The sequence below is a fragment of the Dermochelys coriacea genome, chromosome 7 (assembly GCF_009764565.3).
Source record: "Dermochelys coriacea isolate rDerCor1 chromosome 7, rDerCor1.pri.v4, whole genome shotgun sequence".
Taxonomy (NCBI): domain Eukaryota; kingdom Metazoa; phylum Chordata; order Testudines; family Dermochelyidae; genus Dermochelys; species Dermochelys coriacea.
Window position 1 is genome coordinate 43,478,896 of NC_050074.1, and position 25,745 is coordinate 43,504,640.

The 25,745-nt window shown below is 40.2% G+C and overlaps 2 protein-coding genes and 5 non-coding genes across 7 annotated transcripts in view; 1 reads left to right on the forward strand and 6 right to left on the reverse strand.

The window, feature by feature from the left end:
- Nucleotides 1–201: 201 nt before the first annotated feature.
- GNL3 (G protein nucleolar 3) lies at nucleotides 202–20,659 on the reverse strand. Its single transcript, XM_038409605.2, is given in 16 exon segments — nucleotides 202–569; nucleotides 668–710; nucleotides 712–749; nucleotides 2,373–2,570; nucleotides 3,705–3,841; nucleotides 5,588–5,730; nucleotides 6,558–6,735; nucleotides 8,085–8,172; nucleotides 8,784–8,922; nucleotides 10,186–10,289; nucleotides 11,494–11,629; nucleotides 13,916–13,999; nucleotides 14,510–14,623; nucleotides 16,027–16,164; nucleotides 19,154–19,212; nucleotides 20,521–20,659. Coding segments are annotated over 16 exon segments (1,698 nt in total). The 5' UTR covers nucleotides 20,534–20,659; the 3' UTR covers nucleotides 202–483.
- Nucleotides 6,120–6,193, reverse strand: LOC119859603. Its single transcript, XR_005294267.1, has one exon. It is a non-coding gene; the product is annotated as a small nucleolar RNA SNORD19 (small nucleolar RNA).
- Nucleotides 6,820–6,898, reverse strand: LOC119859604. The gene has a single exon (XR_005294268.1). It is a non-coding gene; the product is annotated as a small nucleolar RNA SNORD69 (small nucleolar RNA).
- LOC119859602 lies at nucleotides 8,275–8,348 on the reverse strand. The gene has a single exon (XR_005294266.1). It is a non-coding gene; the product is annotated as a small nucleolar RNA SNORD19 (small nucleolar RNA).
- LOC119859607 lies at nucleotides 10,053–10,134 on the reverse strand. Its single transcript, XR_005294271.1, has one exon. It is a non-coding gene; the product is annotated as a small nucleolar RNA SNORD19B (small nucleolar RNA).
- Nucleotides 10,615–10,689, reverse strand: LOC119859601. The gene has a single exon (XR_005294265.1). It is a non-coding gene; the product is annotated as a small nucleolar RNA SNORD19 (small nucleolar RNA).
- A 3,413-nt stretch (nucleotides 20,660–24,072) lies between the features above and the next one.
- The window catches only part of PBRM1 (polybromo 1), an 82,204-nt gene continuing 80,531 nt past the window's right edge, over nucleotides 24,073–25,745 (forward strand). The window contains 2 exon segments of the mRNA XM_038409583.2: nucleotides 24,073–24,193; nucleotides 25,318–25,473. Coding sequence (XP_038265511.1) covers nucleotides 24,155–24,193; nucleotides 25,318–25,473 — 195 coding nt within the window. The 5' untranslated portion in view covers nucleotides 24,073–24,154.

A 25,745-nucleotide genomic window follows, 5' to 3' on the forward strand; every position in this document is an offset into this window, starting at 1 on the left:
GAAGTGCTTTGGTTGAAAGCTTTGATACCTTTTGCTAAGGATTAGATTCTTCCTAGTGTAGGTATGAAGGTGAAAACATCTGCAATTCATAGTTATACTGTGTCAACTTTAACGCTTATCTTATAGTTACTCACTGTTTTCCATTTTGTAACTTCTTCTGAAACACCCTTTCCTACAGTACATATAAAGACTCAGAGGCTATTTAGTCCTTAAGATTCATTTAATAAAATCTTTTTACAGAAGTTTTAGTGTAGAGAACTACAAAATTTACAAAGCTGAAGTATACACAGTTCTAGAAAACAAACATTATGTTTGAAAATCATGTGCAAGTTGTATTCTATATAATATTTCACATCAGAAATATTGGGTCTTTGCAGCAACCTCTTGCAAGCAAGGTCCATAGGACTGAAAGAGTGTTTAATAGCTACTTAAAGTTAGCAATGCCCTTCTCAAAATTAGGCCTTTAGTGCATGTTTTCTGTCTTTACACATAATCTGTATTAAAATCATAAGCATCATCCTGATCAGCTGTCTTATCCAAGTTGAATGATAAAGTAGGGGACTGTTCACCTTCAGGAGAGAGAATCTGTTAGACTGAAATCAATACTAGATTACCATTGTTACAGAAAATGTATTTATTACTTAAGTCACTGGCTTTAAATACATACCTGCTGGTTGCTTTTCTAAGCTTTCATCCTCCACACTCAGTTTTGGCAGGGTTTGTTTTGCTGCTTGTCTGAACGTCGCTTCCTAAAACAAAGTTACAGGTATTATTGCTGTCGGTTTATTCAGTCAGCAGTCGGAATAAACTTCCCTTTAGATGGGAGACTACTATAGCAGATATACCATTCCCACAGAACTGGTGCTCCGTATATAGTTTCAGTGACTGATCAACAGGTGTATGGATTCCAATTCATTACCATTTCAAAGAGTTTTATTAAATGTTTAAATATTTTATATAGAACATACAGCTAAAGCATGTGCTGCTTTAACCATTTCCAGCTCCATTACTGCAAAGGCACTGATAATCTTTAAAAGAAAAAAATCCCCAAACTAGTAAAACTTGTGCTACAGTGCACTGGCTCAATCCTACTGGGCTTCACCTTTGACCTCCCAGCTTTTTTAAACATTTAGATGTAAATTCTTCATGGTAGGCAAGTATCACTTCAGTCACACTGAGAATTACCACTTAAAAACTGAGTAGGGGGAAGAAGTAAGCTTCTTTCCTAATGAAATGATGAATAGGATTTTCCATCTGTTACATGGTCAAACATTCACAGGAGGATATTTTAGCATACTACACTGGCATAGCAGAGCTGGGAAATCAAACCTACTTGCTCCAGAATTACATAAATCATTAATTCCTACAAATAGTTACAGCTTGCAGCTTATTAAAGAGTTGCCTAGTCACTCTACTTTGTAAACACCAACCCATATCAGTTCTTACTGTGTTTTAGGAACACTTCACCTCAACCATGGTTTGTCAGGTGCAATATGGTCAGATTTCTTGTATTTTGAGCACTTAAGAAAAAGACAGATTTTGTTAATCAGCATGAGAAGGTTTAACACACTAAAGCTGCTATAGGTTACACCACTCCATGGCCAAGCTTCAAATTTAAAGCAAGAAACTGCTATAAACCAGTATTTCAGGAAGGCACAGGGATAACACACCAAACTCATTCTTCCCATGTAAGCAGAGCTGAGTTGTTAAATAGTTTGGAGACTTTACCAGAGAAGGAACTGCTTAAAAGAAAATGTTTTGATTTCCCCAAATGACAAGTGGAGCTAGAAGTTAATTGAAGATGAAGAATTTTATATTCATTTTGAGTAGCTTTTGTTCACTCAGTGCTTTAAAAAGTGACTACAAAAATAAACTTTATGAAGTTCCAACTTTGTTGCTCAATGATTCTGTAGCAGATTCACTCAGTTAAGCACTAGTGCCACAATTTTATGCCAAGATCTGAAAGACAAGCTGGATTCTATCTGGCTCCTGCACCATGATGTGCTTCTGAGAATTCTACAGCTGACAATTAATAAATAATTTGGTAGATGCATGAGCCAGAATAAAATCCAGCTCACTTTTCCAGAGCTGTTACCTACAGATGTAAGGACACAATTGGTTTAAAAAAAAATCCCATAAAATTTACACTAAAATGAAGACAGGACTCAGACGCAAGGCACAGGTCTGAGTAAGATAGTGTCATTCTTAGGCAGTCACTTTCCTGACCATAACAATGAAGTTCTCTACTTCTCCTCTTTTTGTAGTCAGGCTAACCAACTCTCCAGGGGCAGAGATTAGGTAATTTCCCCTGCCACCTCTACAGTGGATACCCTCTCCATTTACAAGCCATGATACTGATTGGTTTTTATCACTATATCTTGCCTCTTGAACGAGTTCCTCTTCCTCATCGCTGTCCTGGTCATCTTCAGTTAATTCCTCCCCTTCTTCACTTGTTTCCATGTTCTCCAGTTCTGATGTTCCCTCAGTCAGTTCATTCTCTTCTATTGTCCCACTTGTCAAGCAGAAGACTGGGAAAACGATACTGCTTGCCAGATTGGGATATTTTACAGCTGTGAAAGACATTGGACACCTCTGTTAATAAAGTTAACAAATGGACCTAGATGTAATGAACAGATATATATGGGTATCCATTTCCCAAGGGGTGAATCAACTTCCCATCCCCCACAGGAAAGAAAATAAAATTTAAGTGTGGCAGTGAGGATCCAAGTTCTGAACTGACCTTAGGATACAGCTATGGTCACCAATCAGTTAACAATACAGCAGTCTGACAAACTGCCCATACAAATAGATTAATTAAAATACCTTATGCCATTTCCTCCTCTTTTCAAGATAGGAGAAATTCAAGCAGATAGATTAAATGATTTATCCAGTGACCTGGAGTGAATCAGTAGCATAATTGTGAAAAAATTTGATTCCATGTCTTGTACTGTAGCCACTAGATCAGCCTTACTCAATATATTAGTTAAGTTTAACATGCTTATTAAAACTGCAGCAGCATGGACTCTAGAATTTTACAATGAAGGGGATACATCCCAATCTTAATCTGAAGCATTTATATATATATGTGTATTATTAGACATGGACAGACTTGAAGAGGAGGTGCAAACACCATAGCTATTTCAATCTTACAGGAACAAGAATTCTGGAACCAGCACTGGAAGCTGCCCCAAAGAGGGGACTGCATACTCGTAAGGCTTCATAAGAAGGGCCCCAGAATGAAGTTTCAGGGAATGCAGAGGACTCACAAGGTGGTTATGTCTTTCAGACAGGGCCAGGCAAGGATAGCCACTATCACTACCCCTTAAAAAAAAAATCCATAGAGAAACAGTGCCAGTGAGGAGGAATTCTCCAAGGAAGCAACTTTCCCCATAATACATACTACAGAGAAGGCAGCTATGTAGTGAAGGCTTTGGATTTCAGCATATGATTTACGATGGTTAAAATATTACTTGGCAAAATAAGGAATTTGAGGGGAAGGGCTGTATAAAGCAAGCAGGATTCAAACACAAAAAAAAGGTTCATGCAGATTAGTAGAAACAAAGGACTGATCAAGTAAGTAATGACTGTGCAATACAAGTTACAGCTACATCATGTGTCTCTAAAACAGGGCTCTTATTTAAGAGCTGTGTGCTAAAACCATACCCACTATAACTGTGGTAGTGCATTACAAAGATCAGTCTCACCTTTAATAGTGTTCATATTATCCTTTGCCAGCTCCTCTAAGTTAAAACCCTGCTGCATTTCCGCTACCAGCTCCTTGGTGAGGTGTGGTGACAGACTCCGTGATGCAGGAAGCAATGAATGGTAACTAATTTTGGCACTGGACAAAAGAAAATACTGGAATTAAAATGGATTTGACAACCCACTAACTAAAACCAGCAACATGCTTAAAGGCACCCGTGTTTAAAAAAAAAACCAAAAACAAAAAAAAAACCCCAAGAAGTGATTTCTCTTCCCACATTTCTCAACATCAGACTTTTGTAACTACTTACATGTTAACTTCAACAGAAAAATTCTGATTATATAATCTGTCTTACATTTTGTATATCAATATTAAGTTCTTGCCACTCTCTAGAGAGGGAAAGAGGCATTACACCTGTTTTTCCCAATGAGTCAGTGCAGACCACATCAGCCCACTAGCTATAAAATCTCAACACTATTATTTAGCTCAACTCTAAGGAATATGGGAACAACTATAAATCTGAACAGACCAAATGGTCCATCCATGCTGTTGGAATGGTGCCACATTGGTGTGGCCATACTGAATGAATGGTGCAAGCATAACATGACATGACAAACATGGCTGAATGGCTACAGAGGATTCTGGGAGCAGGTTGTCCTTAAGCAGAAGCAAATTTGACAAAGGACTGGCAAAGTCTCCGTGTACGAACGATATTGAACTTATTGGTTGGCAAAAGTAAATATCACATGTATAAAGTTCCAGCATGGAGCAAAGGTCAACCTGGTTATAGTGACTTTACAGCAAGGACATCACGCAAAGAGCCAGAGTAAATGATTGATGAGTGAGTAAACGTGGGGTGATCTTCATTCGGTACCAGCACCCCCAGCCCCTTCTAAAACACTAATTAGGTAAAAATTAGTAACCACATGCCCACTGGGCATGTTTAAGACATGTGACTCTTTGGGGGGGGGGGGGAAGAGTACAAGAATCAAGCAAAGTAAATTACTGTTGGTTGTAATTCCTTAATTGACGCTTGAAGAAGCAATGCTGCTAGACAAAGTAGCCAAAACTCTGCTCCGTGGGCTCGAGTAGTGAACCAGAGGGGTCTCAAGAAAACCAAGGCCTTGCCTCGAGGGAATCTGAGGCAGACCAGAGGGCTGAGAAGAACAGACCAGGAGGGAAGAAGCTGTATATAAAATTGGTAACCACCGTCTCTGTTTGCCAAGCAGGAACTGTGTGTGGCTAGCGCAGGGTCTGTTTGTGTATGTTTGTGAAAGAGAGACGCATTAAAGGAATGTATAGCTCTTAATGTCTTACAAAAGAGGTATGTGCTTAATATAACCCTTTACCGCTTGTGTAATTCCTTCTCAATAAACTGCTATGTATTGCAGATAATTACTGTGGACCTTTTTCACTGGCATGACAGTAATCTGCTCCACCAGGAGCCAGTAAAGATCCATTTCAGGGTAACAGTGCCCCCTATTGTCATCACATACCTATGGAAGAGGACTATATGGACTCAATGTTTCCAAGGAAGGACAAAACTCCCATGGAAAAACTGGGTTGAAGCTGTGCTATGGCAGAGTTCAGCAAACTTGCTGTAGATCCGTGTACACAGGGACCTTGACTCCATTTTCTTAAGCAAGTTCCAAAGATTAATTAAATAGCAGTTCATTCTCCATCCCACTCTGTAGCTCTGCTGTCAAGCAAGTTCAACCAATGACCCCTTTGGTGTAGTATGCTGAAGCAGAATGAAGAGAGCAACTTAACTAAACCTCTCCTGTCATTTGTTAGTACCCAGAGCTTCTGGTGACACTGTTGTAAAATGATTGGTTTTAATGTGAAAGAGGTTCATATACTGAAACAAAAACAAAACATCCTTACCCTGTCCAGTCATAAAGTAGTAATTTAGCTGCACTCTCTGTGTCAGGGACACCTCCCTTTTTCAGCATTCCCCTTTTCTGTGCAAGTAAAGTTAGAAACTCTGTGGAGTTTCTGAAGTCTGGGATGTTGTAGTACAGCATCATCTGAAACAAAAAAACAACATGGACAAGGGTTCATTAAGAATCTGGTCCCTTTAGTTCTCTCATGATTTTAGGAATAAAAGTACAAATCAAATTGTTTTAAGATTAGTTCCTACTAAGGAGGCATGTACAGAAAGAGAAGGAAGGAGGAGATATGTTTGGGGAAGTCCTTTGTTTCTTTTACTTTGGCACCACACATTACAGAGCAAGAGTAGCTATTCCATTAGCAAATGCAGCTGCCACAAAAAGGGGTATTACTATCAGTTCTTTTTCCAGTTGATCCATGTATAGTTTTCTCACCTCTCTCAGGAAACAGCAATGGCGGTCCACAGAGACCTAACTCTGTAGACTTCAGTGGGAATTAGATCTGTATTGGCTTTAAAGCATTGAACATTCAGAATGAGATCAGAGTTGGATCTGACGTCTTCACTGTAACAGTAAGACACTGAGTTTATCCTCATTTCTCACTCTACTAATAAAACAATGTGACTAAGTTAATTATATTCCATCAAATTAATTATAAAAATGTACTGTGTCAGAAGAGTCATTGGGAAAGAGGCAACTGGCAGAGGATCTGGTGCATTTTACCTGTCTGCCAAATTAAGAGTTAGATTTTGTATCATAGATACAGTAGATTGGTTCTCTGTGTCAATAAAGCTTCCCATCTGAGGGACCTCATGCATTTGACTTTCAGTAGATCACATGCTTTACAAAAGCTAAGCTTGCAGGCCAGAAAGCAAGATCACCTTCTGTTGGAGCAATAAAGGTATGCAGGACCTAGATGCATCGGGATGAGATAAGAAAGGTAGTGGAGCCATGCAATAACTTACTTGCTGTTTACTGCAGTGCTTCAGAATAGCATTTACTGCATCTAAGAATTTTCCTGATTCTTCAATATCTGTGGTGCTCCTCAAAGCCAGAGCAAGAGCAGAATTGGACGGAGCTGCAATGATGCTTGGGCTGTCTATCATCTTGATTTGTTTGTCAATATGGACTGTCTGCATGCACCTTCGAGAGAGGAAATGCATCCTGTCAGTAAGTCAACATAAATCAACCAGCACGAAGCATCTGTTAAAGGATGAGAACTAGCAAAACATGAAGCTCAGTGTTGGATTGAATACAAACTCCTCATGCAAACTCAGTTCCAATGCATCATCATGTGCTTCGTGTACACTGGAAACCTAAAGAAAAGTGGCTTTGTGATTAGAGGAAGAGGCAAGGTGTCAAAACCCCAAGGTTCTATTCATGGCTGTGTAAGTGATTCATTGAGTGTGACTTGGGTGGGCACCTATTTAATCTGCACAGTGTCTAACCTTTCCCAATAAAATAATCAGAGCTTATCCTTGGACCCATAAGTTGCAAGAGCAGCCACTGGACAAGCCCCTGTCTTAAATCAGATTTAGGAGCATTGGTTGTGTCTAGAGACAAGGCATTTATCTCAAAATTAATACAAAAATTGACAGTATTTTAGAATTGAAAATAAAAGATGTTAGACTCCAATTAACTCCTTGGACTGCCAATGAGATGTGGCATGGAAAAAAATCTTGACTCCCAGCAAAGTAGGTTCACACATGATTCTTCAAGAACAAATTTTCTTTAACAACAACTCACAATGCATATAGTGCCTTTAATCCCGAGTGCAATGGGGTGTACAAACTCCACACTGGGCAACAAGGGGTTAAGGAGTTGCTCTGGGATCCATCAGCCACACCTGCAAGAGATGCACAGGCTGGAGGAGAGCTAAAAGGGAGCAGAACAGCTCACTTGTGGGCAGACCAGGGAAGAGAGCAGAGATGCAACTCTCAGCTCCTGAGGATAGGTCTGAAGGAAGACAGTATCTGTCCTGACAGCCACTGCCTGAAGGACTTTCCCTGAGGGGAGGGCCTGATCCTGATACACCCTGAGAGGGAGGCGTTCATTCCTCTGTTACTAACTCAGTTTGTTTGTGTTAATTCTCCTTGCTTTTTGTTATGGACTACCCCCAAAAAGGGAGAGACTTGAAAGTGACCTGGCCAGAGGGCCATGTCACAGAAAGAGGTACAGGCCACTCAAGAGGTGGAGCAGCCAGAGGCAGCAGACGCTAAGGGATAGAATTCCTATACCACACCCAGCCACGAGGAGGTGCCAAGAAGTGAGCTGACCCTTTCACACAGAGATCCTACTACACTTTTAAAACTACATATAGGGGCATACTTTGTCCACCATTGAAATGCAGCAGCTGTTTAGGGAGCGGTGCTCAGTTACACTGACTGATCAGAACAGGCAGTGGAGAATGCTCAAGCCAATTGAAACAGCTAGGAAATGTACATAATCAGAACATAACTACAAAACCAATGGTTTTGTCAAACTAAACTTACTTGGTAACGCCTCTAACTGGCCCCACATTACAGGCACGCATCTCCTTCAGACTATTGATTATACTGCTCTTCCCCACATTAGGAAAGCCTGAAGAAAAAACACAAACAAATGGTAAAAATACCTTAAATAGTTAAACAAGAAACCTTAGTCCATGTAAATTAGATCAGAACTACTGGCTTTAATTCATGTAGTCAGAGTGAGATCAGAGTTGGATCTGAAGTCTTCACTGTAACAGTCAGACAAAGTATATATCCTCATTTCTCACTCTAGTAATAAAAAGGACAAGAAAAGTGACATCAATTAAATTAAAAAATCACAGCAAGGACCTATCAAGTGAAAAAAGAGGCAGTACTGGTTGAGAAAAGCTACAAGACTTGATTTAACACTCAATCTGGTAAATTAACTAGCGTCAGATTTTTTGTGCTTCCCATAGCCAGACTGGTCACATGTTCAATCAGTTGGTCAATAACGTTAGACACAAATAGGAGAACTACCTCTGATGGGCAGGAAGAGGAAAAGGCATCATTAGGTGCAGCTACACCAAGTCCCATGTCAAACCTAAGAATGTTCAGTGAAAGGCCACAAAGTATTTCAAAGCCTGAGATGTGAGAAAGCAGCAACTGATTGTGTTATATCACCCAGCTTGTGTTATACTGCAGTTTCTTTGTAAGGAGAAGGAAAAAAAAAATACACTTTACCTATCACTCCAACTTGAATGGCTTTGTCTTGAGTCTTGCAGTGATCTCGAAGAAGCTTCAAAAGACACTCACTTCCAAAACACATGCTGCCTCTTGACAAGTCAATGCGAGCTCTTTTCTTTGTGAGCTTCTTCTCCTGCTGTAAAATTCAAAGGTAAAAACATAGGATGGGCCCATTTTAACTGCATGTGTTTGGGATGTTAAATATGAATCCAAATGTACATTTTACTCCTATATACTCACTAATACCTTCTATTGGATACCTTTACAGCATCTTTCTTCCAACTAGAAGGAAAGGACTTTATGAGATATCAATTAAAATGCATCTGAACTGACTGGCAGTAAGAAAGGCAGTCCTTCAAAATGTTACAGGAAACCATGCATCTAGCAATGTGAACTGACTAATGGGACTTGTGCTTCCATTCCTGGCTGTGCTGAAGTATCACTTTATGACCTTGGGAAAGTCACTTAGGGCCAGAATGGGGAGGAGCCCTTATTCACTTTGTTGAGCATTCATTCAAGTAATCCCACTGATTTCAATGGGACTACTTGCATGAGCAATTGTTTATTAATCTAAGGGCTCCACAATCTCTGTGCCTGAGTTTCTGCACTTTCAACATGCAGCTGATGCTTATCTATTTCACTGTGGCACAGTGAAGATCAGTGTGCGTTTGCAAAAGCACTTTAAGTCTCTCTGATGAAAAATGTTACACAAATATTATTAGGGTCTTAAATTAATGCATGCAAGAATCAAAAGATGTGTATTATCATACTCCAATGGGAGATGGGCAGTGGGGAGGCGACTCCTCCATTACCCCAACTCTTCATGAAATAATTCCAAATACCACTTAATAATGTACAGGCTTGGGATGGAAATAAGTGTTCACTCAGAGGCTTAAATAAGTTTAACTAAATTGGTTAAAACAGATTAAAAAAACAGATTAAATTTAAACCAATGCAATGGTCTCCTGTAGACAAGACCTTAGATTTCAGGACTTCCTCATTCATTCAATGCGGATTCCATTGATGGGTGTCTTTCAGTACAAATCCTTAGTATGTTGCCTTGCCTCAATGCAATTTTCTAGTCATAATTAGTAGTGTGCAGTACTGAAGCAAGAATTCACCAATAACTGTGAAGTTTCCCCAGCCCAAGCAGAAACGTTCTAAGATTGCTCATTATTATCCCACCAAGCCAAAAGTATCAGTTGCAGGAGCACAGCCAGTCGGCCATAAAAAACACCCCAGACATCAGTAAAACTTTGTATTTTAAACTGGGAGAAATCAGAGTTGGATCTTGCAATCTTCATCTTCCTGTCAAGAGTCCTCACTTTTCATCATGTTTCAACCCAGCGACACACATATGATTCAGTTTTACACAAGAGAGAGACAGCAGTGCTCTTACCACGCTTCTGTCCTTCAGCTGCATTGAGGATTTAAAAGCGACTGTTGGAAACTCATTCTTCAAATAATGTAACCATTTCTCCAAGTTCTCCCTTGGTACTAGATCTGGAAAGGAATACAGACCTTTCATTCTAATGAACTTCAAGTGTCACTGTATAGAATTTACTTAGCCTGGGATCTAAAGAATTGCTTGCTGTTTTCAGCCATTAGATTCAATCTTTAATATCATGTATAGTTTTAAGGGGTTTGTTCCACACAGTAGCTGAGAAGGCTACTCTATCCTTAACACTGAATCTTTTCGCTCTTGATTAAGTGAACAGATGCACCATTAAAAAACATTCAGTAGTCAGTTTCACCTGTTTGTGTGGATCTTGTCACACAGCAAGAGGTGAGAGAACATACAAAAATAGGAAAGTGTAATCCCTTCAACAAGGACAGCGAGCTCAGAGTTGGATCTTAGACATCAGTGATATCTCAGACTGCATTAGTATCTTCCTCATAGCTCATTACTAACACAGAACCTATGAGTGTCTGTACAAAACAGACTTCAGAGTAGCAGCGTGTTAGTCTGTATTCGCAAAAAGAAAAGGATTACCGGTGGCACCTAGAGACTAACAAATTATTAGAGCATAAGCTTCGTGAGCTACAGCTCACTCATCGGATGCATTTGGTGGAAAAAACAGAGGAGAGATTTATATACACACACACGAACATGAAACATGGGTTTATCATACACACTGTAAGGAGAGTGATCATTAAGATAAGCCATCCAGCAGCAGGGGTGGAAAGGAGGAAAACTTCATGGTGACAAGCAAGGTAGGCTAATTCCAGCAGTTAACAAGAATATCAGAGGAACAGTGGGGGTGGGGGGAGGGAGAAATACCATGGGGAAATAGTTTTACTTTGTGTAATGACTCATCCATTCCCAGTCTCTATTCAAGCCTAAGTTAATTGTATCCAGTTTGCAAATTAATTCCAATTCAGCAGTCTCTCGTTGGAGTCTGTTTTTGAAGCTTTTTTGTTGAAGTATAGCCACTCTAAGATCTGTGATCGAGTGCCCAGAGAGATTGAAGTGTTCTCCAACTGGTTTTTGAATGTTATAATTCTTTACGTCTGATTTATGTCCATTCATTCTTTTACGTAGAGACTGTCCAGTTTGGCCAATGTACATGGCAGAGGGGCATTGCTGGCACATGATGGCATATATCACATTGGTAGAAGCGCAGGTGAACGAGCCTCTGATAGTGTGGCTGATGTGATTAGGCCAGACCTGTGATTAGGTCTGTACAAAACAGACTGTTTCACTTACCGATTTTGTTTAACACCAATAGTAGCTTTTTGTTTCCTCCAGACTGAGTAATGATTTGCTCCACCTGGGAGCACCGACAGCCCAGGGGATCTCTGGCATCTAAGACCTGGAGGACTATATCTGAAGCCTCAATCACCTGAAGTGGAATAGATAAAACACATTCCCATCCACAGGATTAGAAAACAGCATTAAAGGGAACATCTCTGAAATCATCAGTACTGTTCTCTCATTACACTGAAATTTTCATTTTAAAGAATGACCAGTATGTGAGCTCTCTATTATATAAAAAGTCAACTTACATTTTTGTGGTTTATTTTAAGATGACACAGGAAAACAAATTTAGTTACTGTTTGACTCCTTAACTCTTAGTATTGTACAAGGAAGACACACACACCACCACACAGAGCATACAATGCAGAAATCTGGGTGTAAAGGTTAAGACAGTTTGTCATCTTTAAATCCAACAAATCTCCTTCAGTTAAAAGTTAGCAATGATGCCTGTTCTAACAAGGTTTCAATAATTAAAGGGACACAATTAGCTTAACACTGAGTTAATTCCAGAATTATTTAAAAGTAGTTTCAATTTGTCTGAGGCTTTGTCAACACTACAAAGTTCTGTCGACAAAACAGGGGAGGTGTACACACTACAAAGTTACTTTTGGCGGCAAAACTCTGCTGCTTTGCCGACAAAATAAAACCACCTCAACGAGAGATGTAAAGCTTTTTGCCGCAAAGTTAAAGTGACAAAGTGTCAGCGTAGACATTGCTTCCACCAGTATCCCACAATGCCTGCCCTGACCACTCTGCTCACTGTTTTGATCTCTGCTGTCCTGCACTGGCATGCGCCCCTCCCCTTTCAAAGCTCTGGGAAGTATCTGAGAGCTGAGCATGCTGCTCCCTTTGGGGAACAAAGAGCAAATAGTTAGCATGGAATGCTCCAGTCCTGCCCTGCACTAGGAACACTGGGGCAGGCGGGAGGGGTGGAGGGGAGATGACACTGACTGCTGTGCTGCTTTGACACTCCTCAGCACCCGAGCTGCTAAGGATACCACTCCTGGCAGCTGAGGAAGCTATGGGAGAACTGGGAGGGAATCACAGAACTACAGGCAGGCAAGCTGAGCAGGCTGCTTTGGGAGAGACTGCTATGCTGAGCAGAGCTGGGGCTGATGTGTGTGTGGGAGGTATCCCCCCCCCACCTCAGGATAGGTCTGTCAGCCTGCTGTCTCCCCTGCCCCAGACACACCGCTCTCCTCTCCCTCCCCCCACACACTTCATCTGAAAAAGCAGCTGACAATCTCCTAGGATGCCCCTGGAAGGATGGGATTGAGAAACCTACATCATGTGACACTGTACCTGCCCCATGAGGCATTGCACACCCTTCCTGCTGCCAGCTGCACAGAGCGATAGCTACCCACAGCGCACTGCCCACTGTGTCCATGCAAGAGCTGTTAGTGTGGATGTGCTCTGCCAACAAAAGGAGCTAGTGTGGACATGCAACAGTGGTTTTAATTAAAGCGGCATAACTTTGTAGGGTAGACAAGGCCTGAGTCCTCTACCAATTTTGTAGTTTTACAATTGCATTTTCCCATTTTTAATGTATGAAAGACCCACACAAACAGGGAAAACAGACTTGCTTTGGAAGGAAAAAACTGTGAAACTGACTATACGCAAGGTGTCGTACAAAAAAAACAAAATAATTTTTCAATGATATCTGTATTATTTGTAAGACAATAAGGCAGAGTTTTCAGAGTGATTTTTCTTTCCCTCTATAGTAATGGAGACAAAAACAGTTGGTCAAGAACAGATCAATTTTCTGCACTGATCAAACTTGCTTTATTCAATTTTTAATAAGGTCTAGCAGGCAATCTTGAAGAGTATATGTGTGGAATTCTTTGTTGTTGTGATCTCAAATGATAAAAGGGTTTTATAGAAAACTCAAATATCAAAGAATTTTCATTTTTTTCATCCTCTTGGCACAGCCCATTGGATTTCTCAGTCAGTTCTCTCTAACACTTGGGTCAGTATCAACCTGTCATCACAAAAGCAGTGATAACAATACAAGGGTACGGTAGGCCTCTGTCTTGCAGAACAGAAAAGTGAAGCCCCTTCATCTTTTTCTTTAATCAGGCAGATGTTAGTTAATTGGGAATGAGAGTTTAATGATAAAGAACATGATTCTGAAGTACTTTCGTAAAATGCTCCTTGACTTTAGCCCAAGGGGCATAGTGCTCAAAAGTGTTGAACATCCTCAATGGGAGTTGAGAGTGCTCAGCACCTTTACAACACTGGGACCCTAAAAGTGTATTGTTCTCTAACAAAGTCTATAATATATAAAACTTTTAATTGAATAACTGAAAAGGAAAGTTTCAATTTAATTTTTTGGGGGTTCAAAATATAGAAAGTAATTATTAAAAGTTCCTACCTTTTTAAGTTCTCTGCAAAATGATTTCTTTGAATTTTTATCCAGCAGTCTGTTAGATTTTGCTTTTGGTTTCATGGTTGATTCCTGAATGAAGAGGGTGGGAGGAGATAAGAGAATCTGAAGCCACAAATTAAAATATTGTCTTTACACAATATAAGGTAATAGCAACTAGAACTGCAATATTTCCAATAGCATGAAAAAGCAACAATCAGGGAATATATGTTACTTAAGAGAAATGATACTTTGAGGATTACATTTATCATTCCTATAAACTTCAGTGGAATCAGATCTAGTAGAGCTGTGATATTTGCAATATGTAGACCAATATTCCTGAAAGCTGAATTGACATTAGCAGTAAACCTGACACCCCATATATACTTTGATTAAAAGGGATGCATAATAACTTTCATGTCCTCACTAGATCTATCACTACACCAAGTCTTTACTGTTGGTCCAACTCAAAAGCAATGGAATTCTGCCATAGACTTAAAAGAGTGCTGGATTAGACCTTATGAGAGGATGGAAAGTTTGTCTCTTGTGCTGCAAGTGAACTAGCATCTCTGAAAAAAGAAGAATTGTACTACACATACATACCTTTTCCTCTGGATGTTTATTTGCTTTGGTGGCATTCTTTTTAGCTTGTAGCTTTCTTTTCTTTTCAAGGTCTTTCTGCCTAGCAAGTTTCTGCTTTTGTTTTAGTTCTTCAAGCTAATTGCAACAAAACATGACAGAGAACAACATTTCATAAGCTAAAGAGTATTCCTCCCCACTTACAATCAGGATTGTTTGTAAAGTGCTTTAAACATGAAGAGCAGTGCTATAAAAGTGCTACACATTGCCACCTAGGATTATTCTTTGAATATTTTGCACAGTTTTTAGTGCTAGTGAAAGGTGCCAGGTTGAAAGCCCTAGAAAGCGAAGTTCTCTTTCCACACAAGGAGTGAAATCCTGTTTGCAGTGAATTCAATGGCAAAATATCAGTGGGACCAGGATTTCACTCAAGAGTATGGTTCAGGTCTTAATCTTAACCTAGAGTGGTCGCATTGAAGGAAAAGGGATGTTCAGTCTCCATGGTCCTTTCAGTCTTGGTGTATCTGTCTCCGATACTTGTCTGGAACTATTGAGAAATCAAGGGCGGGAGCTTAAGGAACTAGTTGGCTGGTAGGAGCTTATTTCTACTCCTGCTTTTACCTGATGGAAATGGTGATACATTACTACTGCCAATTAAACTTTTGGAGGCACTCAGATACTTTGATGCCAAGACAGACAGAAATAAAAATATTAAAGCTAATGTTAAAAAATTATGTAATACATAGGTAAGAAAAGAGTGTCTGTACATTTGGGTATAGTGCTTAGATTATCCACAAATACAATGTTTGTTTTAAAAGTCGTAAGATACATATAGTACAGAATCAGCAATAACCCAAATTTATGTGAATAAATTTAACAATACAGTTTAGATATTAGCATCCAAGTATTCAAATATCTCACTCATGAAAAGTTATACAGAGAGAGTTGATTATGGAAAGCAAATACATCAATGAGTGAAGATTGTCCCTCAGTAATTGAGAATTTAGGGTACATTGTCCATTTAGAAAATACAATCCATTAGGGAAGTATTTCAGTTACTTTCCCAACTGTGCTTCTCATCAGCACTTGACACCTTCAAAATGATGTCAGTGATGGTCCCTCTGTGGCAGGGTAGTCACATTAGCAGACAGTGTTAATGTTGCCCACACATATTTAGGCACCTATACAGAGGATTTCATCATACAAGAGTCAAACTGGCAAGACCTTTTTTTTAAAAAAAAGAAACAGCTGTGTAGGGTACTTGGAGATCTTACTCTTCACAGGAAGCACTAATTATGCTAGAAATTACTTAGTCTACTCTTGCATATATTTGCATCTATACACAGTTATAGTATCAAATACTAAAAAATCCACATAATATACTAGATAACAATATACTAAATTAAGTTGAAAATGAGACTCTCTAGTATTTTCAGAGCCAATGGCTATTAAGACTATTTATAGTGCATGACACATATCAAGTTTTCCTGAAGTGGGGATAGGCACATAACCCCTTCATTCTCTTATAAACTGTATTTTACCCTTTGCTTCCTTTGCTCAGCTTCACGAAGAACCTCTTCCTTAAAAGGTGCAGCATTGGGAATTCCTGGATCTTTCTTGGGTTTTTTGTGCCCACGTTTCTTGGCCTCTTTCCTGAGTTTTCTGCTGTGCTCCCGAACCTATGGGCAAGAAAGAACAAAATCTGGTACTGGAGTCACAAACCCAGTTTGATGCAGAGACTGTCACACTTCTCCTTCCTTCATATTTATGTCTATAAAGATTTTCTGTGTTTGGAGTGAAGGGCTTTCAATTACAGACTAAATCATCAGGTAGCTGTGCTTAAATACGCAGACCCTGAACTGCAGAAGTTAAAGATTCAAAGACTTAAGTTATTACGTCATCTATACCATCTCTCTGCCAATGTAGATTTGTTCCCTATATTTAAAAGCAAATTCCCATTGCAGCTGAACCCTATGTCCACTCACAATAAGTTCTGTATTGCCTAGTTTTTGTATTATTTCAAAGCGGTTGGTTTTCTGTTTCAAAGTATTTGGCATTAAAAAAGATAACAATTTTTACTAGGGCTGTCAAGAGATTAAAAAAATTAATCATGCGATTAATTGCATGTTAAACGATAATAGAATACCATTAATTTAAATATTTTTGGATGTTTTCTACATTTTCAAATATATTGATTTGAATTACAACACAGAATACCAAGAATTTACCAGTGTACATTTCCAAAGAGCCACAGTAATATGTCAGCAGCCTCCCATCATCTCCCCCACCTTGCCCCTGCTCTTAGCATCTCCCACCCACCAGCAACCCTGCTGATCAGCACTTCCTCCTCCCTCCCCACACCTCCTGATCAGCTGTTTTGTGGTGTGCAGGAAGCTCTGGGGGAGAGGGGAAGGAGTGAGGGCACGGCAGGCTCGGGGTAGGAAGGGGTGGAGTGGGGGCAGGGCCTGTGGCAGAGCCAGGGGTTGAGCAGTGAGCACGCCCGGCACATGGGAAAGTTGGCACCAGTAGCTCCAGCCCTAGAGTCGCTGCATATATGAGGAGCCGCATATTAACTTCTGAAGAGCTGTGTGTGCTGCTTTAGAACCTACAAGTCCACTTTGCCCTACTTCTTGTTCAGCCAATTGCTCAGATAAACAAGTTTGTTTACATTTGCAGAAGATAATGCTGCCCTCTTCTTGTTTACAATGTCACCTGAAAGTGAGAACAGGCGTTCACATGGCACTGTTGTAGTCAGTGTCGCAAGATATTTACATGTCAGATGCTCTAAAGATTCATATGTCCCTTCATGCTTCAACCACCATTCCAGAGGACATGGGTCCATGCTGATGTCGGGTTCTGCTCGATAAGAATTCAAAGCAAAGCAGACCAACGCATGTTCATTTTCATCATTTGAGTTAGATGCTACCATCAGAAGGCTGATTTTCTTTTTTGGGTGGTTTGGATTCTGTAGTTTCTGCATCGGAGTGTTGCTCTTTTAAGACTTTTGAAAGCATTCTGCACCTCGTCCTTCTCAGATTTTGGAAGGCACTTCAGATTCTTAAACCTTGGGTTGAGTGCTGCAGCTATCTTTAGAAATCTCACATTGATACCTTCTTTGTGTTTTGTCAGATCTGCAGTGAAAGTGTTCTTAAAACCAACAACATGTGCTGGGTCATCATCCGAGACAGCTATAACATGAAATATATCGCAGACTGCAGGTAAAACAGCAGGATTTCTATCATGAGAAATCTCACATCGGTATCTTCTTTGTGTTTTGTGAAATTTGCCGTGAAAGTGTTCTTAAAATGAACAAAGTGTACTGGGTCATCATCAGAGACTGCTATAACTTCAAATATGTGGCAGAATGCGGGTAAAACAGAGCTGGGGACATACAATTCCCCCCCAAGGAGTTCAGTCACAAATTTAATTAATACAATATTTTTTTAAGAGCGTCATCAGCATGGAAGCATGTCTTCTGGAATGGTGGCTGAAGCATGAAGGGGCATACAAATGTTTAGCATATATGGCACATAAATACCTTGCAATGCCAGCTAGAAAAGTCCCATGCGAATGCCTGTTCTCACTTTCAGGTGACATTGCAAATAAGAAGCGGGCAGCATTGTCTCCAATAAATGTAAACAAACTTTTTTCTCTTAGCATGGCTGAACAAGAAATAGGACTGAGTGGACTTGGAGGCTCTAAAATTTTACATTGTTTTGTTTTTGAGTCGAGTTATGTAACAACAACAACAAAAATCTACATTTGCAAGTTGCACTTTCACAATAAAGAGATTGCACTACAGTACTTGTATTAGTTTAACTGAAAACTTATTTCTTTTGTTTATCATTTTTACAGTGCAAATATTTGTAATAAAAATAATATAAAGTGAGTATTGTACACTTTGTATTCTGTGTTGTAATTGAAATCAATATATTAAATGTAGAAAAACATCCAAAAATATTTAATACATTTCACTTGGTATTTTACTGTTTAACAGTGTGATTAAAACTGCAATTAACTTTTTTTAGTTAATCACATGAGTTAACTGCAATTAATCAACAGCCCTAATTTTTACATGCGTGAACTCTCTTTACACTGTGGTATTAGCATCCATTAGCATTACAATGCACATTGCACTCAGGCAACATTCATTTTCTATTTTTATGCACGTTTATTCAAACAGAAGAAACACCAACAACTTTGAAATAATACAAAATAAAAATATCTGATATGAGAATAATGAGGATGCTCTGGACAAGCTACTGCTACTCTAATTTGTATACAAAATGCTTAGATGCCATAGTGCATTAGAAATATCTTAGAAAAACTGATGAGCAAAATGACAAGTTATGTACGGAATGGGTGATTCACAGTTGGGCCTCACCTTGGCTGGCTACTAGTACTACTGCAATATAAATGCTAAACAGAAATAATACCACACTCCCAAAGCATTTTGGTCATTAGGGCACCTACATTTAGTTATGCTTTAAACAGAAATGGGTTCCACTCAAAACTTTACATCCAACCCCCACCCAAAATTTGGATCTAGACCTGAACTTTAAAAACCATGAAAACTATGCATTTACATAATCTATAATTAGGGCTGAAATATATCCAAGCGTTCCTTTAATATAAAAGCTTAATAGCAAATTTGGCATTGAGACCTACCTTTTTCTGGATTTTATATCGTTTATGGCAGGTCATGCGCTTACTAGCCTTCTTCAACTCTGAAAATATCAATATGGGTTATAATCAGGCAGATTGGATACACTTTCTAAATACAAATCTTATGTGCAATACCAGTGTGGAAGCCACAGATGCAGAACTTAGCAAATAAATTTTTTGGTTCAGGGACAGAACTGAAAAATCAATTTGAACCAAAACCATTACCCCCCCCCCACAAAAAACTGTTGAATTGAAAACACACACAAACAAAATTAAACTGACCAAAAATACTTCAGTTGACTCAAGACGAATTTTTGTCCCAGCTTTTTGTTTCAATTTAGTCACTTTCGGGTGTTTTTCACTCTATTTGTGTTTTATTTTTTAAATTGGCCAAATCTGAATTTAAAACACCATTTTGAAACAAAACGCTTCAAAATTTTAGAAACCAAGAGGTTGAAACAAAAAGTTTTGACTTTTTTATTAAAAACAAAAATCTTCAGTTTTTCCTGGGCCTAAACTATTTGTTGAATTGGGTCCGAATTTGCGAATAGTGTCGCAGCACGGGGGGGGGGGGGAAGGAATCTTTTGACCCTTCCCCCAAAATTATGCGTTGGAAAAAACGCAGCTCGCTCAGCTCTACACAGATCCCCATCTTGGCCCCGACCCTGCAAAGGCTGTAGGCACATGTGAGCACGTGAGGTTAAGCGGAGCCCAGCGCAGCCCCAAGTCTTTGCAGGATCAGCGAGGCCTCAGAAGCAAATTCCAGGGCCCGAGCCCCAGGCTCGGAGGAGAACAGAAGAGAGGGGGGCAAACCCAGGCTGACCCCCACCTGCCCAGGGCAGAACGGCGGAAGGCTCCCCCTTCCCCCAGCAGCTCGGAGGAAGCCCCCCAACCAGGGTGACTAGATGTCCTGATTTTATAGGTTTCAGAGTAGCAGCCGTGTTAGTCTGTATTCGCAAAAAGAAAAGGAGGACTTGTGGCACCTTAGAGACTAACAAATGTATTTGAGCATAAGCTTTCGTGAGGTACAGCTACATGCATCCGATGAAGTGAGCTGTAGCTCACGAAAGCTTATGCTCTAATAAATGTTAGTCTCCAAGGTGCCACAAGTCCTCCTGATTTTATAGGGACAGTCCCGAGTTTTGGGCCTTTTTCTTATATCGGCTCCTATTACCCCCCCCACCCCCCGTCCCACTCGCTGTCTGGTCACCGTACCCCCAACCCCACGGACGGCGAAGGGGAGAGGGGAGCTGTGCGAGCTCCTCACAGGCTCGATCGCGACAGGGAAGCGCCCTCTGCCTGCCTCCCTCCCTCCCTCCCCGCCCGTGGGGCCTAGCGGCTCTGTCCATCGCCTGCCCGCCCGTACTCACTGGGCCTCCTCATGGCGGCGGCTGCTCCGGGCCCGCTCTCCCCACGTGGAAGCCCCTGAGGAGACTAGGGGAAGGCCGGTCCCGCGAGGAGGCACTGCCGTAAAGCAGGCCGGTCCCGCGGCTTGACTGTGTCGCGCTGGCGGGCTCGCTTGGCGGCTGGGCGGGCTTTGCAGCAGCGGCAGACTCGGCAGTGAGGAGGAGCGGCCGGAACAGCAGCAGCGGTGGCGGCGGCGGCGGGGGGCGAGCGCGGCCGCGGCTGTCGGAGGCGGAGCGGGGCCGGCTGGGTAAGCGCTGGCTGCCGGCCTGGCGGCTCGGAGCGGGCAGCCGGGCTGCGGGAGTCTGGAGGCCGCCGCTTCTCTTTGTGGCCGCTGCGCTCCTGGTGGGGAGACAGCGCCCCCGGCGTGGGGGTGCCCTGCCCGGGGCCCGCCCCGGACTCTTCCGGCGGTGTGGGAGCTGCTGATCCCCTGTTCCTATCCTCATCCCTGCCACCTCCCCCCGTCGAGGCACCAGCTCCGCTGATCCTCCCTCGGTGAGGCTGGCGGTGTTAGCCCTCTGTTACAGCTAAGGGAAACTGAGGCATGGAGCGGGGAAGCGGCTTGTCAAAGCAGTCAACTCGTTGACTCGCTGTCGAAGCTGGGAACAGACACAAGGAGTCCTGACATCCATGCCCTAACTCTGACCTCGAACACATTACTCATATTTTATTCCTAGCACCTAGGTTCTCCAGTCGAGGAGCATGGCCTTTTGTACCGAAAGTATCATAGAAATGTAAGGGTGGAAGGGCCGTCAAGACGTCATCAAGTCCAGCCCCCCCCACCCCCCATGCTGAGGCAGGACCAAATAAACCTATATCATCCCTGACAGGTGCTTGTCCAACCTGTTCTTAAAAACCTCTAGGGATGGTGATTCTACAGCCTCCCTTGGTAACCTTTTCCAGTGCTTGACTAACTTTATATAACTAGAAAGGTTTTCCTAATATCTAACTCTAAGTTGCTGCAAACTAAGCTGATTCCTTCTTGTCCTGCCTTCAGTGAACATGGAGAACAATTGATCACAGTTCTCTTTATAACAACCTTTGACATTTGAAAACTGTGATCATGTCTCCTTCCATGCCACCCATCTCTTCTGTAGACTAAATATGCCCAATCATTTCCAGCTTTCCTAAGAAAAGACAAAAGACTTTCTGTCCCAGAGAACTTGCAACTAAGAGGGTGGAGCACACTTCAGGGTAGGTAGGAATGATAGACAAATCCATGTGCATGACATTTTTACAAATCAAAATATAGAAAGAGAATGATGTAATATATACTCTTTTCCTCACTTTATCTACCTGTGTAGTACTGGGTGCATAGTTAATGATTGTACAATACTTGAAGATGTGTATGTAGCTATATACAAATATTTTGTTATATTTATAGAGTCATAAATAGACCCAATCCTCCCAAAAACCTCCTTCCTTATCAAAGGAGCCTCACAAAATTTGCTAGAAAATGTATTTTTACAATTTAGTAATATTTAAAGTAGAAGCAGACCTGTATTACATCCAGTAGTTGATCAAATAAGCAGTCACGTTATCTGTCCATTGTCCGTTACCCCTTCAAAGATTAATGAAGAAATAAACATGTGCATTTAACTTTGCTAACTTTATCCTTTTAGAGTTCATCATTTCCTCCATCCACTTTTCCTCATATTTTTCAGGATTTATTTATCAGTAATCATATAGAAAGATTGTATGATATATTCCCTCTGTCATTTTGTGCCATTTGCCAATTATCTTAGAAATATTTCTACAGACATGTGGAGGATACCCACAGTGCAAACAATTAGTTTTTCTTGACACCTGTGTATCTTTCCTGGTTGGTTATTTTTAAAGGGACGCAGAAAGGTAAATGCTTGTTAAAACCCAGTTGGCTTGTTTTAAGTAAATTGTCTTGAATATGTGTAAAAGCTTGACTCTTTCAAGGAAATTAGTCATTATAATATGTTGATGGGTCCTTAATAGATTACAACAGAAAAATGTTTATTGACATATCATCAGGAGATGTGGCAATGAGTGAGCTGTCATGTTTTAGGAGTCACAAGAGAGGTCTCTCAGTGAGTAGCTGTAGAAGAAGGTATTATAAAAGATCTGACTTTTTAAGAGTGGCTGTAAAGGTTATGAAAAATGTTCAAGATTTAAAGCAATTTTTCATGCGAGTACTGCAGAGACACTGTTCTCAGGTCCTGTGGGAATGTCTCAATAGCTCTCAAGGCCTTCTCTACTTCACACAAAGAGTGAAAGTGTTTGTCGGTAGGGAGATTGTTGGTACCCCAGAAAGCACCATAAGACATCAGTTCCGTTAAGAAGACAGCAATATTTTCTACACTTTCTCCACTAAATTATAAGGTATTCTTTTGAGATCAATAACTTGATTATTGTGCAAAAACAGAGAGATCTAGAGAATCTTTAATGCAGTTCAGGCTCTGAAATGTTACCAGTTTTATGGCAGCTATTCGGTATTGTTTTCTAGCTGTCAAACATCGTATGGGTGATTCTTACTGAATTTGGGTATATGATGGCATCCAAACCTTGATATAGGTTTTACATAACCTAAGTTGTACAGGGAGATAAAGCTCCGAGATACTTAAATGAAGTACGTATTAAAACTTAATGCTTAATATGCTCTTTAACTTCTGTAAGAGCATGTGCGGTGTAAAAATACGTAGGAAAAATTTGTCATTTGGTTAACAAGTTGTCTTCCATGTCTTTTGGTTCTGTTCCAAACACTAAAATAGTGCATACTAGATAGGTAAGACTAATTTTATTTTCTGTTTTTTTTATACAGTTCTGTATATGTGGATGGGATTTGTTAGAAAATCAGTCTTAACAGAATAGCTATACCTTATCAATGCCAGTTTCTCTTTTAACAAAATACAGGTTTATATTTTATATCCTGGTTGATATACAAGCTTGGTTTTGAAAGAAGTGTTTTTCAACAAGCAAACTGATGTATTTGTTGCACAATCTTACCCTATTACATGATAAAATTTACCAGTATATGTGGCTGAAGTTTTATGAACAGGGGCTAAATGTTTAGTAAGGAAGGCTACTGTTCAGTAAAGAGAGCCATAAAACTCCTCTGAAGATGTTTCTTGATGATGTGGGCCATCGCTGAAGAATCTTGTTACTTTTTTGAAAACTTAAAACTTTTTTTTATTTATACATTCACTGTGCTGCTTCTCCACTCCCACCAGTTTACAATGTTGCAGTTGTTCTCTCTTCTTTTACATTCAGACTGGCAGTAAAATCTGTGATGTGTCAGCAGGGCCTTTAGGAAAAAGCAAACAGTTTGTTTAAAAAATCTAGAAAAATGTCTTATTTTCTGTGCAGAAAAAATACTCTATGTGGAAGTTTGTTTTAGTTAAGAACAAATCCAAAAAATACTAATCTATATGTTCCTCTCCTCCCCTACCTTTCCTCTCTCCTTGCTATTTTTCTTGAATTCTGTCTATCCCCTCTCTCCTTTTTTACCCTTCCCCTCTATTTTTCTCTCCTTTTTCTTCTCTTTCAGTTTAGACTGTACTAACACCATTGCTGAATTGACACTTTTAAGCTTTACCTTCTCCCAGTATCTTAACTTGGCCAACAGACACTATGAGGAGACTGGCTTTTCGAGGTGCTGGTTGTACTCTGGTAAATCTGGTACATTATTGATCATATATGCACCATTCTCCCTTTTCCCCTACCTTGACTTTTTTTTTTTTTTAATCCTGGCCATAATGAATCCCCCCTCCTATTCATTCAACTTATTTAAGTGTTTGCAGATAATTAATTCTGTTCCTAGAATACGAAAGAGATACCCTAATGTAGTTATGCCAGGTTGCTGCACCATTTAGAAACAACACATACAAGAAAAAATGCCTTGATTCTATTAGAAAATGGGAGGAGATCTGGGGAGTCTCTATACCTATTCAGTCTTTGAGATTCCCAACAATAGTGCCAGTAGAGAGGAGTCTTTGTGATACTGACCCCTTGCCACTAGAAATTGAGCTAGGTCCACCAGCTTGTTTCATAAACCACTCAGTAGTTGTTGGATAGTTATTAATTTCAGTCACTATTTACATTAGTAAATTCAAACCCGTGGCCTAGAGGAGAAAGACACTCTTACATTGCCAGTTACTTGAGCCATCCAATCCACACTGATTTTAGCCTTGGAGAGAGAATGGGAGGACTTAAGAACATAACAAAATGTAACCAGGTTACCGCCCAAACCCCTTTTGGTGTAATCCCATGACTAGATATTAAGCAGTTATTGTGATTTTTACTTGTCAGTGAAGACTCTTAATTACATCAACAGTGTTGTTTGTTTTTTGCTTTTGGGTGTGGGATGGAGTACTTGTCAATCAGAATCACCAAATTATCTCTTGTTTGAACTAGTTAATCTGCCATGACAAAAGTTCTTGTTTTATTATCATGTATGGAGTGACAAGTCACAAGCATTGATGGGTGATTTAAGAAAGGATACTGGTAAGTGTTGTTAGATACATTTTCATCACCCTATAAGAGTCCAAGGCACTCTGATGGTATGGTGATGCATGGCAGTATAAAACTCAACAATAGATTGGATTATCAGGTAAACTATCAACGTCATAAGCAGTGTTTTAACTATATGATTTCATGAGGTAATAATACATAACTAAATCTCAGTGAACCATCTTGAATACATACACCCTAAAGAATTGCAAGTTTAATGCTCACTCTCATCAGAGAGGTTGGATGCAAAGCCATAAGTTTAAGAACATCTTTCTTTATTATAGAAGAAGTTGGATTCCATGGGTTCCAAGAGACGAAGGGCTACTTCTCCTTCCAGCAGCATCAGTGGAGGAGATTTTGATGATGGTCACCATTCAACAAATGTACCAGGCCCAAGCAGGAAAAGGAGGAGACTTTCAAATCTCCCAACTGTAGATCCTGTAAATACCATTGTAACCCCTTCTGTGTTATTGTTATATATAACCCTATAAATCCAAATGTGGAATACCTTTTGAAATCGCTATAAGCAAACATTTGCAAAATAAAAAATTATATTTAGTGAGAATATTTAAGATAAAGGCACAACTTAGTGTTCTAATGATGTTTTCTGGAGTTGCAAAGTCTTCTTCCAGGCTTTCCCCCAGGGGTGTCTACGTTTCTAGGGAACCCCAAGGAACAGCTTCTGTTTCCTTTGGTATATTGTGTACTTGCC